The sequence below is a fragment of the Aythya marila genome, assembly GCF_965140915.1.
Source record: "Aythya marila genome assembly, chromosome: 4".
Classification (NCBI taxonomy): Eukaryota; Metazoa; Chordata; class Aves; order Anseriformes; family Anatidae; genus Aythya; species Aythya marila.
In genome coordinates, this window is record NC_139045.1 from 11367618 (window position 1) to 11386876 (window position 19259).

General features: G+C 40.4%; 1 protein-coding gene across 1 annotated transcript in view; it reads left to right on the forward strand.

Moving 5' to 3' along the window:
- The first annotated feature begins 1643 nt into the window (after positions 1 to 1643).
- SNCA (synuclein alpha) overlaps positions 1644 to 19259 on the forward strand; it is a 70300-nt gene continuing 52684 nt past the window's right edge. The window contains exons 1-3 of the mRNA XM_082760226.1: positions 1644 to 1820; positions 3544 to 3689; positions 10215 to 10256. Coding sequence (XP_082616352.1) covers positions 3569 to 3689; positions 10215 to 10256 — 163 coding nt within the window. The 5' untranslated portion in view covers positions 1644 to 1820; positions 3544 to 3568. The remainder of the gene's footprint in view (positions 1821 to 3543; positions 3690 to 10214; positions 10257 to 19259) is intronic.

The following is a 19259-nucleotide window of genomic DNA, read 5'->3' on the forward strand; positions in this document are numbered from 1 at the left end:
GTAGAAGTTGAATGAGGAAAAAGTATAGCAAAAAGGAACCACAGTGCTTTGACTCCAGCAAGTCTCCTGGGCTTATTAGAGGGACCCAACTTAGTGTGGAGGACGGAGAGGGGAAAAGAAGGAATGGGGGAAATAAACAGTACTGTTAATATTGTCTTTTTAATACTGGGTTCAATAATTAAAACAAGATAAGTGTTAATTGGCATTAAATTAAGTAAAATTCCCTGCATGCTTTTGTCACATATGGAAAGAAAAATCATTGCCTCCATGCAGAAAGTGTGTGATTTTGCTTTACTGTCTAAAACTATACTTGTGTTCCTTCCCCAAAACTGGAGGGAAATAACCCGATCTAGCTGTTGCACTACTAAGTGTGAATGTGCTGCCCATGATGAATAGGATGAGGCACCTTATGCAATGCAGTTCTTGGATAAATTTTAAGGCATTTCTGGGGGGCAGAATTACAAAGGAATGATTTGTTTTCTGTCAGCATCTTCTTACACAAAGAATTAAAATATATTGCCAAATGCTTGTTTGATTAAAGCTACTAGTGGGGTGAAACAAGAAATTTTACCAAGCAGTAGAGAAATATTAAGGCTTATAAAGAAACCTGAAAGGCTGAAAACTCTGCACTACGTGTTCAGAATGGAAATAAAACCAGGGGCGCATCAGCTGCCTGCACAGGATGATGGATGGAAGATGTTCCATACAACTCCCATCCTTGTGTCTCATCTATACCATATTCTGTTTCTCTTCTGGAGTGCGATAAAAAAACAAACTGTTTCTGCAGGTCTTGCAGGATTTCATACAGCATGCTAACTGATGTATGATGTACTGAAGCTGAAAGTCCATCTGTTCTGATACTTTGTCTCCTACTGATCTTGGCTTTTTATGACTAAATTCTGAAACCAAAATAGAGAAGTCTGACAGCTTTCCCTCTCTGGAGGAAAAGTGACTTCAGGGTATCTAGAGAGGAAGGAGTAGCAGTTGCCCTGGGGGTAAGAGGATGGATGGAGAGGTGAAGGATGTTAGGAGAGGTGCAGGGATCTGACAGGAGTAAGGTTGGGTTTCTCTTCCTGGTCTGGGATGTAGAGTTAATTATTTAGTGTGTGTGGTAGTGTTAACACACATTACACTCGCAAGACCATCTCGTGCCATCCTTAAAAATGCACCGGGATCATAAATCTTGAGAGAACAGCATCATTTAACTCGAGACGTTTAGGCGTGATGATTTGGAAGGGAAAGAAAAAGTAACTAAGAGATTGAAGAAAATTTCCCGAGCCGTCGGTGAAGCGAAACATGGCTGTGCTGCTGAAATCGCCATCAACAGCTCGCGGAGCTCCTGCTTTTGGAAAGAGCGGGGGGAGAGGGCGAGATGCCTGCTCTCCCCCTTTTGCTCCCGTGCTCCCCGCGGTCTGCGGAGCCCGGACGGGGGCTCCCACCCCATCGCGTCCCCCGGCAACCCTCGTTCAGCCGGGGCTGGAGGCAGGGGGAAGGTGGGGGGGATCCTCCCTACCTTCCTCCGCTCCTCCTTCCCGCTCCCTGCCTGCCTCCCCGCGGCGCATCCTCCCTCTTCTCCTCTCCTCGCCCTGCCTCTCCCTCACACTCGCTCCCCGCTGCGCTGCCGTCGGGGCGGCGCCAGGAGACCCAGCCCGCGCTCCCCCGCCCCGGGGATGTGCTGAGAAGGGGCCCTCTCCGCGCATCGCTCTTCTCCTCCTCCTCCTCATCATCATCCTCCTCCTTCACCACCTCCTCCTCCTCCTTTTCCCCCCGCCCACAGCCTCCTCGCAGCGGCCCGGAGCCGGCGGCGGTGGAGCCCGGCGGTAAGCGGCGGGGAGGGCGCCCTGGGACAGGGCAGGGCAGGGCTGGGTCGGGTTGGGTTGGGTCGGGGAGGGAGCGAGCGGAGCCTTTCCTTCGCCCCTACATCGCTCTTCCCTCTCGGTAGTGCCTGGAGCTGGGCTTTTGTGGCTGGGCAGCCATAGGTGTGCGTGGGTACGAGGTGTGCGCGCATACATATAGGTGTGTGTACGTGGGTATGCATATATACATTTAACCTTGAACACGAATCCTTGAATCCCCTGTACATTTATCCTTTGGCCACGGGGGAGGGAGGGACGCCGGGCGCTGTGGCCACCTTGTGCCGACGGCGGGTCAGCCGGAGCCTCTGGGTGCCCATCTGGTCACGTCGCCCTGCATCCCCCTCGGTAGGCAGCTATATATTTATACACATATATATGGTCGCGATGCCCTGCCCTCTGCCTCCTTCCCTCCACAGGTGCCCGTTATTTGATTTACATAGGGATATATAGTTATGTATAGATATCTTCTCTCCTTGCTGCCCCCAGGTGTCCCCGCACCTGGCCGCGGCGCTGCCCCGGGGATCGTCCCGGGGATCCCTCAGTGTCGGCGGAGCTGGGATCTGCCTGCCCCCAAACGTGTGTGCACAAGGCGCCCCGCAGCCCCAGGGGGACAGGTACCGTGGGCAGTGTGCCTGGAGCACGAATCCTGCCCTTCTTCAAATGCTCGTCACAAGTTAGTAGAAAGCTGCGGCAGCACAGATGCCTTCCTAGACATCCATTCCTCCTACTTGGCCTCCGGCAGAGGAAAGGAAATAGCAGGCACCACATCTTTCTGTGTCGGTGGAAGAAGAGAAAGGATTATTGGTAATAGATTCGTTGAAGGAACCCTGACTTGTTGGTTTTAATTACTATTAATTAGCTAGTAGTTTAAATGCAGTCCTGGCTTGTATACCTGCTGCAGAACTCCCTTGCTAGCTTTAGTGCAGCACTGTTAAAATTGTGTATTCCTGCTTCTGCTTTTTAGTAAAATCTTTCTCAGTCCTGATACAAGTGGAGAATCCATTTGGGAAAACTCAGTTTCTAGAAGAGTGACATGGACTGTGCACAATCTGCTGAGCTACTGGAAAAGCAGCATTTTGTATTTGCTCCAGTCCTTTTGGGTTATGGCAGAAGGTTCTTTTAACAATAGCAAATTAACATTTGTCATTTAGAAGGGGTGTTTTTAAAGTTGCTAGTGTTTAAGTTGGTCTCTGGATGAGATGGAGTATCATCAAATCACAGGACTAAATCTTGCAGTCTGTACATGCACAGAACTGTCCTTTGGATGAAATGGTGGTAGGCAAGGGAAGGACTTATATCAATGAATCCATCATCCAACCAGCACTATGTTATCAGCAACCCCGCGGTAGGTTTCTGTGGAAACTCCTAAGCCTTTCTTGGACCATTCTTGCAGTGCTGTTTGACTTGCTATATATGGCAGCATGTGAGAAAACATAAAGGCGATTTGTGTAACTGTATTCCTTAGTTTTCTATTTATTTAACTGTTTATTTGAAATACTGAATGCAACATGGTGTGTGTATTGTTAAACTTTAATAGAGATGTAGATCAAAGCTACATAGTATATGGATATAAATAATATTCTAAATTAATGGATATGTTAATCAGTTTGAATGAAGTCTTTTCTGAGGGAAAAAAAAAAAAAAGGAAGCTGAACAACTGTTATTCAGAGTGTTCTCTCTTTTCTAGTGTTGTGTGAAGAAATTCTTCAGCCATGGATGTGTTCATGAAAGGACTTAACAAGGCGAAGGAGGGAGTTGTAGCGGCAGCAGAAAAAACCAAGCAGGGTGTAGCAGAAGCAGCAGGAAAGACGAAAGAAGGTGTCCTCTATGTGGGTAGGTGGACAGTAGAGTTCATGCTTCTGGTTGGTGTACCCTGACCTTCATGTTCATCTGAAAGAAAGATCTGGATTCTCATCAGACCTATTCTTCTGTTAAAAAAAAAAAAAAAAAGTGTAACCACTCATAGGAGAGCAATGCAAACAAGATGAGAGTTGAGCCTTTCTGAGCTCCAAGTCTTTTAAGCATTTGCTTGTTAGTTCTTATGTGACTTGATGGTTCATATGTCACTGCGTTTTTCTGGCCATGCATGACTGTACTGTGGAGCCATATTTGTAGCAGCATCCAGGACAAGATTGTGCTGTAGAAGGGGTCTTACAATACAGGTGACTAGCTGACGCTGTATCCAATACATTTGCTAGGTTAAGGCTGAAGAGATAAAAAACAGTGTAAAAAACACTCCTGTAGAAATCATAGGTTTTAAGCGGGGTTTTGAGAGAAGAAACTTGGGAGGTTAATTCAGGAGCTGAGCCTAAGACATGCCCATGGCTTTTCCTGGAATAAAATGAAGATAAGTGGAAAGGTGTACACTCCATAGAAAGGAGCCTATTCTCTTCTTTCACAAATCATACATACAGATCCTCAGTGGTAATGTTTTGTGTACCAAAGTATCAGCTCCTTGTCTTCTGAAGTTAAATTTTTAAATTAATGTTCTGTACTTAATATTGCATATCCATACCAGTTATTTTCCATGGCTGCTCCAAGAAGTACCTTTACAGTCAGTGAGGTAGAGCAGGTAACCCCCCAAGGCAGCAATGGGGAAGATGAGAAACAGTTGTTAATTGACTTATCTAGGCCACACAAAAATTTTGTACAGAGCCAGGGATAAGATAATCTTCAAATCCCAGACTGGTATGTTGACTGCATGATCATCATCTTCACTTAGCAAGTATCAGGTTTTAGAAGACTCTCTTGCAAATGCCACCATGAAAAATTCACAGGAAAAGAATCTTCTGAACCATATGAATAAATGATCATTTAAAAAAAATGATGGAACCTCTTTCTCTGTTCGTCAAATTAATTTGTATTGTAGCAGAATGGAAAATATACTGTTTTCTGTAGGTCCTTTATGCTCTCATGGTTTTATAGCAGGTCAGTTCTGTAATGGATGCTATTTGAGCCTAGGGAGATGAACACAGATATCAAAGAGAGATTGAATGGAGTTGAAAACTGGAGACATTTCTTTTAAATGGGAGCACTGGGGTTTCTTCAATTCCTATGTATTTCCAGGATTCCCTCTGCCCTTGCAGGCTAATGTCAGTCTGTAAAAAATTATTTCTGCTCCAGATAGTTTGGACTACTTATTTGGAATATACTTTTCTCCTGCTGAGCTGTAGCAAAGCTTCGTGCTCTTGCCAACAGAGATGGAAGTCATTTTGAAAACTAGTTGTAAGATGAGTCTATTTTAAAATGAGCGTCTGCTCATTTTCAGTATCAAAATAGCTGTTCTTTCACTGCACATTGTGCTTGATAGTGGAGTTAGTTTTCAGGGTATGGCTTTCTTTTTTTTTTTTTTATTTAATTTTCTTGTCATTCCTGAACATGTTTTTAGACTCATTGATTTCTTTGTATTAAAAACCTGCATTGTGTACTGAAATAATCTTTGTGCCTGACATGTTCTTCTGATCATAATAACATTTGAACTTAGTTCTCCTCCCAAAGGCAACAGGTTTCCTATTTTTATGAGGTTGAACTTTGGAGGGCAGGTTTGCTATTTATTCCAAAAACAATAAGACAACAGAGCCCTAAGCCATAATAGAGGTCTGTGCATGTGACTGCAGTAATGGTGAAGGACCCTTCCTGAAGCAGATGGCTGCTTTTCAGGAGGAAAGAGCTATATGCATAGTTTCAGTCATGCAGGCAAAAGAGCCTTTCTTTCATCACATCAGAAGCTCTTCCCCAGATTTCTGGCAGGTAATCTGTCTGGGTGTGTGCCTGGGTCTAGCAAGCCAGCTTCCATAGAGGAATTTTCAAGACAATCAGCAATAGGGTATGGACCACAGTGATAAGCCTGCTGGGTTATTGCTTCCTCAGGTTTTCCAGCTGTAAACGGCAAAGCCAGAAATAAAACTAGGCGAGCAAACATCAGAGCAGAAATCATTGAAGTGTTGTAGTGGTGTTAGGAGACTTCTGTGAGGGCTTGGGTCTGGCAGAGGCCAGCTGAAAGTAGGTCACATCCCTATGCTCCCTGCCAAAGCAGCATTTTCAGGCTGCCCTGAACACCCTTCAATTTCTGAACTGGGTATATCTCTTTCTGCTTCCCTAGCACACAGCAGGGGCAACTCATCTCTTGAAAAGCATTAGCAAAGGCTGATGTGATAATCTCTTGGTTCTGTAGGCTGATAATGGTTGCAGCCTGAAAGATGGTGAAAACCCTTTATAATCACAGGGAAGGAACAGGGTACTGCATTAGGGCTTCTAAAGGTTTCTCTCTCCTTGCCTTTGTAGGTGGATTTTCAGATACAAATTTCACAGCCAGATTGTGAAAGCTACTTGACATCTTGCAAAGAAGAGCCTGACAAAACTGGGCTAAGAGGGACCTGCTAATCATTTTCAGTTTTGACAGTCACATCCATGACATTCAGCCTTCCACTGTGATTAAAGAATTAATAAAATACAAAATTGCTGGCACCCCAAGGTGCGATGGCCTTTCATTTAAGAGAGGAATTTTATTAGTAGAATTTGAGGAATTTAAGAGTGTCATTTAAGTAAATAATGAAAACATCTGGACCTTTCTGTCTGGGTTATGGTTAGCTATATGGTTAAACTAAAAGGTTGAAACATACTTCTACATAATACAGGTCTATTAACAAAAGCTAGAATCAAATGTGGTCATTGGGGGGGGGAAGTTCCCTTTTGCAAAGGGGAAACTCACCGCTCTGAGGGTGTCTATTGGAGGATATACTTTGGATTCTTTCTCTTTTTCATGTAAAAGTCCGTTTTCTTCCCTCTTACCACGTTTGTCCTGCTTTTTAATAACCTAAAAAAAAAAACCTAATACAGTCAATACAGACAGTTCAATACAATCTATAGTGTGCTTATATGCTTTCAGTTAGCTTTTTCCTAATTTCCTCTGCTGATGTACTTGAGCACTGGCCAGCTGAAATGCAGTGGTTTTGTAGGGGCCAGTACAGCACCGGGACTTTTCTCTATGTCGAAGAAGCACCTTGTCATTAATTAGAAAGGAGGACAGCGACTCAGCAGTCTTGTGCTGGATCATGAATGCCATAAATTCAGAACTGGGTCTCCATGTATCTTTCAAAACTTGTTGGTGCGATGCGGTAAGGAAGAGTGGCAATGCCTACCCACGCTTATTTTGAAACCAGGAACTGTGAGTGAGGATAATGCTCTTGCATGCTATCAGTGATATACTGCTAAATAATTCATTTGAGCTCTGTGTTGGTACTGGGGAGCTACAGTTTGTACTCTGTTGACTCCTGAGTGCATGTTTAGTTCTCAGGAAAGAAAGTTTCCAATCTGATCATTCTGGCTGTTATAAATCATAGCAGAATGGAGAAATAGCTTATCAGGTGAGGAATGGGTACCAGAAGAATTTATTATATCCTGTATTAACTGCCCTTAGAGTAGATAAGTACAGTCATGACCTGTTTGGCAAGACCATCCAAATTCCTCTGTTGCACTTTGTTTTCTTAAGATTTCTTATTTTCCTTTGGTAATAGCAGCTGGTAGAGTAGTAAATGGGACTCAAGGTCCATCTGGTGGAATAACGGGCTTCAGTACTTGTGAAAAAGTATTTTCCTTAGACAATGACTTTTTCTTCCCCTAATTTGGGTTTATGTCTCCCTGTCTTCATCTAGCTCTTACTAAGTGGCCTGAATCTCGGTAAAGGCTTGCTTGGAATATTCTGCTCATCTCTCAGAGGGCCCAGAAATGAGTGTGCTGCCAAACTGCTGATAGATGCTTTCTTTTTTGGAATAATGATACTGATCATGATAAATAATGAAGTGAAGAGAGGCTGCTGTATTTTGGATAATTACATAAAGGCAAAAAATGGGGATTTGTTTCCCTCCAGCTCACACAACTGTGTATTATAGCAAGGAAAAGTAGCATTGCATGTACAGCTATTGCTCTTGATTCACCCAAGTAGTGCTGGTTGGTGTTAGGTCTTTTTTGTCTTTATATTACCCATATTCTGATTATTCCAGTCATAAAAGCATGGAATGATTTGGATTGGAAGGGACCTTAAAGACCATTTATTTCCAAGCCATCTGCCATGGGCAGTCTTTCTCTTATGCATGGTATAAAGAGAAAGATGGTCAATGTTTTGGAAATGGCAGAATGAAAGACAGTTTCTATGAGAAACTATGTGGATGACCAGCTTTTATTTTTTCCTAGCCAGAAGCCATCCTACCAAATTCAGCTGTTGCATTTATAGGCCAGTTCTGTCAAGTCCCAATATACTTACAGGTCCTGTTGTAGCTCTAACTGGAGAAACAGCTACTTCCACGTAAGTGTGCAGTAGTGGGACAAATAATGCTTAGCTCTAATGTATGCTGTGAGGTCTGGACCACTGCTTAGCTGGTTATTTACACATATATATATGTGTGTGTGTGTGTGTGTGTCCTATACAGGTCTGCAGGTTGTGTTTTCCCTAAAACAAAGCCTATCAATGGAAAGAGACGAGCATTTCTAGATTAGCTGTGGTTATAGCAGTTTTACATGAAATAGTAATCATTTGTGGATGTTCCTTGGAGATACGTGTATTGCAGAAGGCCCCAGGGAGTTCTGTCATGTCATCAATCTCTTACCCTCATCCATCCCAGCCCTAGGGAACTGCATACTTGCTATTCACAGGTTTGGATTTGCTAATGGCTTGGATTGCAGGCAATAACTTCAACAAGATGAATGAGATTTTGGTCAGATCTAACAAAGAAGTTAAAAGTACATCCTCAATGTCAAACTTTCCAACAGACATGTTGCAAGCCTAAAATGATTTTTAGTCTCTTTCTAGCAGTCAGTAGAGCTAGTCATCTGCTTGTATTCCAGTATGTGTTTGAAGTAATGTGCTTGTTCTGCTCCCATGGTGCTGCCAGATTGAGAATCAAAATTCTAAAACAAGTCCTTAGACACTAGCACCTTGTATTTAATAAAACTAATGTCTCGTTCAGTGGTAAATATTTTCAATGACAGAAAACAAGCTACTGCTTTTTAAAGAGAAAATCAAAATAAGGAGGAAGGAAGATTTCTCAACTGTTTATCCTCTTCATTAGCTAAAGAAGAGGAAGTCATTTTACTTGATGCAACAATTTTTTATTTTTTTATAATGGAATAATGCTCTTGCTCATAGATAACAGAGCCTTTTCAATGCTGTAACCAACCTGATAGAGCCATGGCTTAAGCTCTACAAGTTGGCACTAGCAGCAAATAAGACACATTGATGAATGAGCTTGTATGTTATTTCAGTGTTTAATTGTATTATATAGAATTGTGGAAAAAGTATTTTTTCTTCTAATACATTTCTGTTGGTTTATTATTATCTTCTAATATATTTCTGCTCATAGCAGGTTGTGTATGTTTATATTTATACATAGTGATAATGCTAAAATTTTATAGAGACTGGAAGTGTAAAGTCAGAACCACAAATTATGATATCTGAAATACTGAATGGCATACAAACTAAAAGTTGTATAACAAATAAGGTAACTTCTGATAGGTTTTTGTTTGTTTGTTTGTTTTAAAGTCATATTATCATGATACTTTCACATAGGCATTCCAGAATATGTTTTGGCTTCAGTGTGGCAGAATTACATTGCTCACACAAGTCTTACGTTATATCTGAGTACAGCACAAGTTCTAGATTTTGGTCTGTAGAGTCTTTATGTTGATTGTTTTGTCTGTGACAAGGAAACAAACTGAATTAGGCAGACCTTGGGTTTGACTCCAGTGGCATTTTCATGTTTGAGAACTGTCTACTACCTTATATGTCCCTTTCAGATTCCTTCTGTCTAAATCTGGCTATTCTACAAGCTCCCCTTGATTTTAACCACTGGGTCTTTCCACAGGCTCAGCAATGCTTGTTAACCCCTGCAAACCAAGATCTAAGTAAGAGTTATTACAAGAAGTAATAAGGATCTTCTGGGAACTTTGGCTCTAATCTTATAAAAATGCATACACGAGTCTCATTAGAATGTTAACAGTAAGATGACTTCTGTGCAGACTTGTCCATGTGAGTTTACAGAACGGCAGGCTTAATTAATGTGACTATTAAAAGAATGGCAATGAAGTCAATATATACAAGAAATAAACTGCAGCAGTGTTTCCAGTGTTACTCACTTCTATAGTCAATCTACATTCACACAGTTGCTCTTCATTGATAGTGTTGGCCTTTCCATTAGATTAAATATCTCTTGAATTAATTTCACTTGAATTAATTTTAATCGTTTTAGGAAATGCTGTCTGCAACTGTATGTAATCTATCTATTCACTTTGCTTTATTATCCATCTTACCTTTACCAGTACTTAAGAACAAGTATTTTCAACCTAATATTGTTCTCTGTTTAGGTTCCAGGACCAAGGAAGGAGTTGTTCATGGTGTCACAACAGGTAAGATAATTATCTCTCAATTTCAACTGCTTCCCTATTTCTGTTTAACCAACCATTTATCTGTTAAAAATTTAGGTATTTTTCTTTGACAGCACTCCAATATTTGAAGGATTGAAAAATGTCGTCAAACTGAGAGGCAGAAAGCAACTTTCATTTTCTCAAAAATACATAAAGTTTTACAGTTGAAAATGTAAATTTAATATAGCTGTTTATGTGTGAGGAGAGTTTTCTAAGCAATATTCTGAATTGAAGTCAAGTAATACCAGGATGAGCCAGGAGGCTAATGAAACCAGATTCCTTAACAGAAGGAAATAGCATGTGTTTGTAGAAGTAGAAAAATCAAGGGTCTTACTGTTCTTTGTTTATTGTCAAAGGTAAAATATTCAATGCCAGAAAGTTATGAACTAGTTGGCATAAAATAATGATTTTATTTTTTTTTCCTGTGAAGAAATTCTTGTAAAAACAGAAAGCCTGGTTTCTGACAGACTATGCCCAAGTCCGTCTCCTTGTGATCTGAGGAGGAACAGTGGTGTCTGGAGGTGGGAGTGGAGGAGTGCCACTAAAGGAGGAATGTGGAAGGCAAAGTGTGTAGGGACTTGGACATATGTTGGGAGGACTTTAATCTTTTGCTTTAGGACTTCATAGAAACAGTCAGACAGGAGTGATGCTCGTGGAACAGACAGGAACTACTGCGATACATGAAGGGATATTGTGGAAGGAACCTCCTTTATACAGTTAGGATTGTAAGAGCTGGGTAGAAAGGAAAAATCACTGGGAGTGTTTGCAGTTAAGGCAAACAGCAGTTGCAGTAGCTTGTCCATGCCTGTCTTTTTGAGTATCCACAGTGAAACAGTGATGCAAAATGGAGTTTTACCTCTGCAGTCATTAACAGCTCTGCAGTGTAATCACTGCTGTTATCTGTAGCCTGCATGATTATACCCAAGCTACCATTAAGCTGGCTGTCTCTAGTATAGCTAAGTATAACTATAGTATAGTATAACTATACTATGACTGTATCTGTGGCAGCAGAGAATTCCACTTGAACTTAATACCTGAATATCATTGGTATTCTTAGTGCTTCTTCATCCTTGATTGAGATCTACAAATAATGTGGTTTCAGGTAAATTCATGCTACAATGACAGTATGGACGTGCCCCATGACTCCTTCCATTCCTGAAAGATTCTTGTGACTCATTAATATGTCTCCTTGGAACTGGTTGGGTGGGAATTAAAGAGGGAAATAGCTTACAGGAAAGAAACACATTTCAGAATTCTGATAAACTAATTTGAATTTGTCACAGTTATGAAGGTTTCATTTTTTAAATTTTTTTTTTTTATATATATATATATATATTTTTTTTTTTAGAACTGCATAATTTCTCAGTAGCAACAACACTTTGAAACTTTGAAGTTAATGCTGGGCATATATGTTCACATTGGTATTTCTACACTGAAAAAGAGTAAATTTGCATTTCAAATTGATTTGCAAGGTTCATTTTAGATAAGAACTGAAACAACTAACCAATAATTTGGAGTGATAAGTGGGTGGCAAAATTAATGGATGCCTTATATCTATACAGAGTGCAGGGAAACCTGAGCTGACCGTAGTGCATAGAGTCAAATGTGAAATCTTCTGCTATAGATTATGGGACATCTAGAGATGTGAAGAAGATGCTTGGTCAAGAAATTGAAGGTGTTTTTGCATGAAGAAAATAGAAAACAAATGAGAGTGAGATTAGAAAAGGAATTCTTCTTTCTTTTGATTTGGGTACAACCAGTGTGTCATTCATCTGTGCTCACACAGGCCAATACCAAGGATAAACGACAGTAGTTGGACTTAACTTGGCAGTACAAAATATCACAATGCAAATAATCAGTTGAGAAATAAACCAGTAGTATTTTTAGTAACAAAACTGATCGGAACATCCCTCACAGGCCCTCAGAACTTAGCCACAGGCTAAACAGATCTATGCTCTTGTTGCAAGGTTTGAAATCTCATAGTGGTAAACCTCAATTAAGAGAAATACTCAGAGGGATCATTACTGTAACCAGTAGATGATTGCAGTAGAATGAGATTTGAGGCATATATATCCCATATTATCACAGATGTGGGAACAGCAGTGGATAGCACCAGCAAGCAAGTTAATAGAGGTGAAGTTAACTAAGCTAGGCTTTGTGTTAGAATAAAAGTCAAGGCCATTTGCATGTGTGTGAAACTTGCTGAAGAGGTGGGTTTCTCTACCAGGCTAGCTTACTGAGGGAGTTCTTTCCTTCCATCTCGATCTGCTATAATATGTGGAGCAAGACAGGAAATCTTAGGTAGGAGAACAAAGTTTTTGAAAAGATGTTAAATTTTGTTCTGCAAGATATAAAACAGACTACAAAGCAAAACATAAGGAGAACACATCTGTTCTGTACTGCAACTATGAATAGAATGTTCAACAATGTTACTGAGAATTTAAAGCAAAATTTGTTTTAGGCAAAAAGCTCCTCTTCCACTTCAGGAAAAGGGTGACTCAAAGTGAAACACCCAAAGCTTGAGAATAATGGTTATTGTGCCACAACTTCAATAATTCTGGCCCATTAAACTGGTTGAAAGGAGTTTAGCTGTTGAATGAAAATGGATAGAGGGCAGACAGAAATGTGGCAGTGAGGAGAAGGGACCTAATGCAAAATCTAAAGAGTAGTTTCTAAAAGGAAACAGTATGGGCTTGATACTAAAAGAATAGAGGAATTGCTCTATTTTTAGACATATTTTAAAATAAATAAATAAAACAAATCTATGAGTTGTTCTGGAAAGCAGAGAAGGTAAGTGAAAAGAGATTTGGGTTCACTGTAGTGATGCTCTGAGATATAATGTAAAGACACTGAGAAATGCTAGTGAAGTTGTCCTATAAATCTAATCCATTTAAATAAATGCTTTTAAAGTTGCTGTGTTAACTGTCTTTTAGGATACTTATAAAGACCTACTTGTCTTTTTTTCATAGGACTAGGAGTTTGCCAGTTCTGGTGATCTTATGATGCTCTAGGGTGTTGATATGTGAAACCTGAAGTGCAATAACACATTTTGTTACATGAAGAAAAATGATTCAAGAGGCTAGTGACAGTCAAAAGTGAACTAGAATCACAGATCCAAATAAATGTGTGTTGACAGTTATTCAATCAACCATTTCTTACTGTTTGAGCTCTACGGTTCTGCTAGTTTTGCTATTTTTGAATAGTTTATGGTGTAAAACCCTTGGCTGGTAAGGGTACTGACACACCTCAAAGTGCTGAACAACTAAATATGCTTTTCAGTTAGTGACTTTCCAAACCCAGGAATACTAGACTGAGGAGTTCCTTGTTTTAAAGTATGACCCGATTGTACCAGGTTTTAGTAGACACTAAAATGAGGACACCTGGCTGTGATTCACAGGAATACAGAGAGCATGCTATTTGTCAGGTTGCCTTTTCTCAGAACTTCTGTAGGGGAAGAAGTGTTGCTTTTTGGTCTTACAGGGTGTTAGCTTATGTATCTGACTTGCCTATCTAATTAACATGTCTACTGGCCTTTGGCTATAGTAATTCATCCATTTTCTTTGACTATGCGTAATTCATCCATCTTGCTCATCTCCCAGGGATAAACGGCTACAAATGTACAGTTTCAAAGATGGAATATTTACAGAGCATATCCTGATAGCCAAAGAAAAGCAGTGGTTTGTGGAAAGCTCAAGGTGAAAAAGCCCCCTAATTCAGTACTTCAAGCAGATGTCAGTTTCCTGAAGTGAAATGAGGGCATGGTCTCAACAGTTAGGAACCATAGTGAACCTTTTTCTTAATTCTTTTATCTGATCATTCTTGTGGTTTTTGTTTGTTTGTTTTCCTTAATATACTTCGTCATTGGTATTCCAGTTGCATTTGTTTTAACTTTACCAGGTGTCTTATAGTGAATGAATAAATTAAAGAACCCACAACATACTTATGGCTTCTTTGTAAATGAATTTTTCAAGTACCTAAGGCAATATGATCATCTAAAATTAATATTCAAAAGTGTATTTAGTGCAGTCAGAATAATGTTATTAATCCAGAGAAAGCATGTAGTTTTCATCTACTTCTAGTGCTCAAAGTAGAAAGCAGCAAGTTCTCATTTTGAAATGTTCTAGAAGTTTCATGTTAAAAGCTTGTATTACCCAGTTATCTATGACAAGTAGGGACAAAGAAACCTTAAAAGCCATTAATTTTTTTAGTATGCTATAGTCAGTATTAGAACTTCTATTTCAATGTTAGCCTTTGTACGCCATTCCAGATCACTTACTCCACAGATGGACACAAGTAGTCGGGCTATAGCAGAGTCAAGCTATACACAAGCTGATTTATTCTGTTTCTCAGCACTGTGATGCAAAGCAGACATCAACTTTACAAAGACTTAATGGCTTAAGATCATTAAACAACCTAGTATTCAGATTAATTTAATTAGTTGGTATTAACTCCCTGCATTCTGAACTGATTTGTTTGTGTGCATTAAATGCTTTTCCCTTGATACTACTTAGTGTAATCAATAAAACACATAAGACTGGAAACCTATTTTGTTTTTCCTTCTCTTGTTATTAGGGTTACAGAGTTGAAGGTTTACAAAGTTGGAGCTTATTTACAGAATCGCTCTGGTAATAGAACTTTAATGTTTTTGTATTCCTTAGAAATAGGAAAGTAGAGTTTCTCCTGCTAGTATTAGTGCTTTTGCAGATCTGTGCTATGTGTATAGTTTTCTGGATTTATCTTAATGACTCTGATTTCTGAAAGAGAGTATCTAACTAAAAAGCCAGCTTATTGGTTTGGTACCCAATGATAAGTTCTTATGAGATACATGACATAGTAGGAACTTGTTAGCATCTTCAGACACTTAGAAAGCCTCAGAGTTTAAATTATATATAGACAGGCTTGTAAACTTAAACTCAAATTTAATTTGAGGCCCTCAGTTTTGCTGAAGTTTTCAGCTAAGAATAATACCTAAATCTGTGTTTGGCAGAACCACTTAGGTAGGAGCTGCAGTTTTGAGCTGGAAGATGCCGCTTAGATGCCACTCTTTGTTCTTTCTCTACATAGAACAGCTTGCTTTATTCTTTCAGGGCAGAACCACTTCAAGTTAGGAGTTGTCTCTTGTATGCAGCTTTCCTTAAAAATACGTCTGTCTAGCTGTTGAGCAGCTTCTCTTAGTGGTGACAGTGTGGGTCAGTGATTCCTACAGAATCACAGAATGGTTAATGTTGGAAGGGACCTCTGCAGGTCATCTGGTCCAACTTCCAGGTTGCCCAAGACCATGATGAGGTGGCTTTTGAAGATCTCCAAGAAGGGAGACTGCTCAGCTTCACTGGTCTACCTGCTCCCTTGCTCCAACACCTGCACAGTGAAGAAGTGCTTCCTGGTGTTTAGACTAGGTGGAACCTCTTGTGTTCCAGTTTGTGCCCATCGGCTCTTGTCCTGGCACTGAACACCACTGAAAAGACCATGGATCCCTCTTTGCACCCTCCTTCCACAGTAAGGACAGTAACAGCGTTAACGACCTGATTCTTGTTTGTTTGTTTTGTTTGTTGTTTTGTGTGCAGTATTGAGCCTTTCCTAGAGAAATCTTTTTTCTGGTAGGAAAAAACAGACTTCAGAAAGAGCTTTCCCAAAACATACTGATAGCAGGAACTGTAGCCACTAGGTAGTGTGCTTGGTAGGTGGTCATACTTGCCATGACAACGTAGTATGAGAAATGTGGTTTTAATACAATATTAAAATTCATCAGTAATCGGGCATTTTATATTGCAGCTGAACTGAAGCATCTATGGTGCACCAAATTTCACTCTATTTCTTTATACATAGCTTTTGAGGTGCACTTTTTGAAGATCTTGAGATAATGACACTAATTATGACTACTGACAATGGAGCATAGTGCAACTGTGCTTTGTCAGAGGGAGGAGTCTGCTTCGGATCAGCTGAGCATGTGAGCCACTGCCAATATCAAACCTTCTGAACTGGTTTGTTTTTAAAAGTTCTGACATTTGAGGCATTTTGGAAAAAGGGAGAATTTTTCAAAAAACATATATCACTTCCATACAGGAATGAGGAAAAAAAGGAATATATATATACATGTACATAAGTAATATATATATATACACACACACACACACAAAGGATCTTGATTTATACTTTTTTTTTTTTTTTGGCTTTTTCTTCTTCTTCCTTCTGTCCTCTGGGACAGAAGAAAAAGAATGAGATAGGTGTGGTGGTTTACTCAGGCGGGCAGCTGAGCTACACCATAACCACTCTCTCACTCCCCCTCCTCAAAGGGAAAGGGGGAGAAAATACAATGAAAAGGCTCAAGGGTTGAGATAAGGACAGGGAGATTGCTCAACAGTTATCATGTTGGGCTAAACAGATTCAGAGTAGGGAGATTAGTAAAACTTACTGCCTATTACTAACAAGCTAGAGAAGTGAGAAACAAAGGAAAGAAATTAAAAACGCCTTCCGTCTACCCTCGACCACCACCTCCCCTCAAACAGTGCAGGAGAATGGGGAAATGGGGGCTGCAGTCAGTCTATAGCACTTCATCTCCACCGCTCCTTCTCAGTCACTCTCTTCCCCTGCTCCATGTGGGGTCTCTCCCACAGGATGCTGTCCTTCCTGAACTGATCCAGCAGGGGCTGCCCACAGGCAGCAGCTCTTCAAGAACTGCTCCAGATATGGATCTGTACCATGGGGTCTGTCCATCCCCAAGGAGTAAACTACTCCAGCACTGGTCCCCCATGGGTGGCAGCTCCCTCCAGACCCCCTGCTCCTGCATGGGCTCCTCTCCATGGGCTGCAGCCTCCTCCACGCCACATCCACCTGCTCCACTGGGGTCTCCTCCACGGGCTGCAGTGTGGAGATCTGCTCCATGTGGGACCCACAGGCTGTAGGGGGACAGCCTGCTCCACCAGGGGCCTCTCCACAGGCTACAGGGGAACTGCTGCTGCATGCCTGGAGCACCTCTTGCCTGACCTTGGTGTCTGCAAGGCTGCTTCTCACTCCTCACTCTCCTAGCTGTTGTTGTGCAGCAGTTTGTTTTTTTTTTTGTTTGTTTGTTTGTTTATTTATTTATTCCCTTTCTTAAATCTGTTCCCACAGAGGCACAAACAACATCAATTGTTGTCTCGGTTCTGGCCAGCAGCGAGCCCCTTATCTAACATGGGGCTGCTTCTGGATTCATCTCAGAGAAGCCACCCCGATGGACCCTGCTACCCAAACCTTGCCACATAAACCCACTACAATAAGAAATGAAAAGCAAGAGTAAAACTTACTCAAAATTCACTTATCCATTTACTGTTTTGTTGTTGTTAATTTCTTGGAGAATAGTACTTTAACACGTATTTTTGCAATGTACTGCTTTTTTACATAGCTCTGAGATTTCTTTCTACCATTCTAAATAATACGGAAGCAGTACCTATTTCCATCTCAGCACGCTATTCATTTTGTTTCTGAAAGACTCAATGCACAATTTTAGATCTTAATGTTATCTGAAAGTTATGATGTGTTACTAGAACAAAGACCTTAAGACAAGCATTTTCAAGAACTGGTGAAAAACTTCCTATAGAGACTTCTGTAGAATCCTGAGCTTTTGTACTCTGTAGCTGGTAATAATCAAATGTGGGATCTTCACAAATGCTATCTTGCACCTGCTAGCACTAAATCAAACCTTCCCTGAGGATGATGTTTGTTTTTCAGCAAAACACACTTTTTTCTGGAAAAAGTATGGGGTTAGAGTACTGGATGGATACAATGATGTTTGTTGCCAATTTGTATATTATTAGCATGTATTATGTTGAAAGATCTTTGGAACAGACTATTTTTCAATTATAGCAATATAGCATGCCCTCTGATATGGACAGCTGATAAGAAATTCTGTCAGGAATTAAATCTAATTTATCTATAGAAAGTCATTTCTTAGTATATGTTTCCAAAAGCAGTGTCTGAAAGGGTTGCCTATCTGCTAAGTAAAATCCAGCCTGTGCTCACAAGGGGTGTAACTAGAGCTATGAATACAATTTATGGGTCAGATGGAATTTTGTCTGGAGGAAAATTAGAAGGAAAGATTAGTTGAAATTACAAAGCTGTGTTCTGGATGTCTTTTAAGAACAGTTCTTTGTTTAGATAAGTAAATGAGGGGTTTTTGTTCGTTTGTGTTTTGTTGTTGTTGTTTTGTTTTGTTTTTTCCTTTTTCCCTGAAAATCTGGCCCTGTAACTTGAAGGCATGAAGTCATTTGTTCTCTTTATTCTTAGAGTGGTTTCACAAGCTTCTGGCAGGGAAGAGCACTTGGGAATGAATGAGCAGAAAGAATTCAGTAATACTCTGAAAGGTAGAAAGGCAACCACTGATGTATATGTAGGCTAAATGAGTTGTTGTTTCCCTGGGGCTTTGAAGTGAGCTATTAATCCGGTTTGCTTTAGCATTTTTGGCATTCAATCTTTTTGTAGATTAGTATGTTATGGATGGAAACATCAGCTGTTGGGCAGAAATCTCAGAAAGTCAGATAAGATGTTGTATTAGAAATCCTCTGGTCAAGCACCAGTAGCTCTGCTTATTAATCAAGTTTATATTAAAAAAAAAAAAAAAGTAAAAAGAACAATCAATAGCTTTTGTGTCTAAAGTAAAAAATGTCTTCCATGCCATGTAAAATGCAGCAAGTGTGTTTGATGAACTAATTGGAATGCATTTCCAAACTGTGCTATATTGAATGTGATTACTAGACATTGCACAGTGAGCTGGGCATAATCAGGGCCCTTAAGTAATGAGTTTTCTTCCCTAAAGTACGGCTAGATGTGAATGCATATGTTGAGTGTCTTTCACATTGTCGTGGTTTAACCCGACCGGCAGCTAAACACCACGCAGCCGTTCGCTCACCCTCCCCCCTCCCTCTCTGGGACGGGGGAGAGAAATGGAAAGTGAAGCCCGTGAGTTGAGATAAAGACAGTTTAATAAGACAGGAAAAAAAAATAACAAAA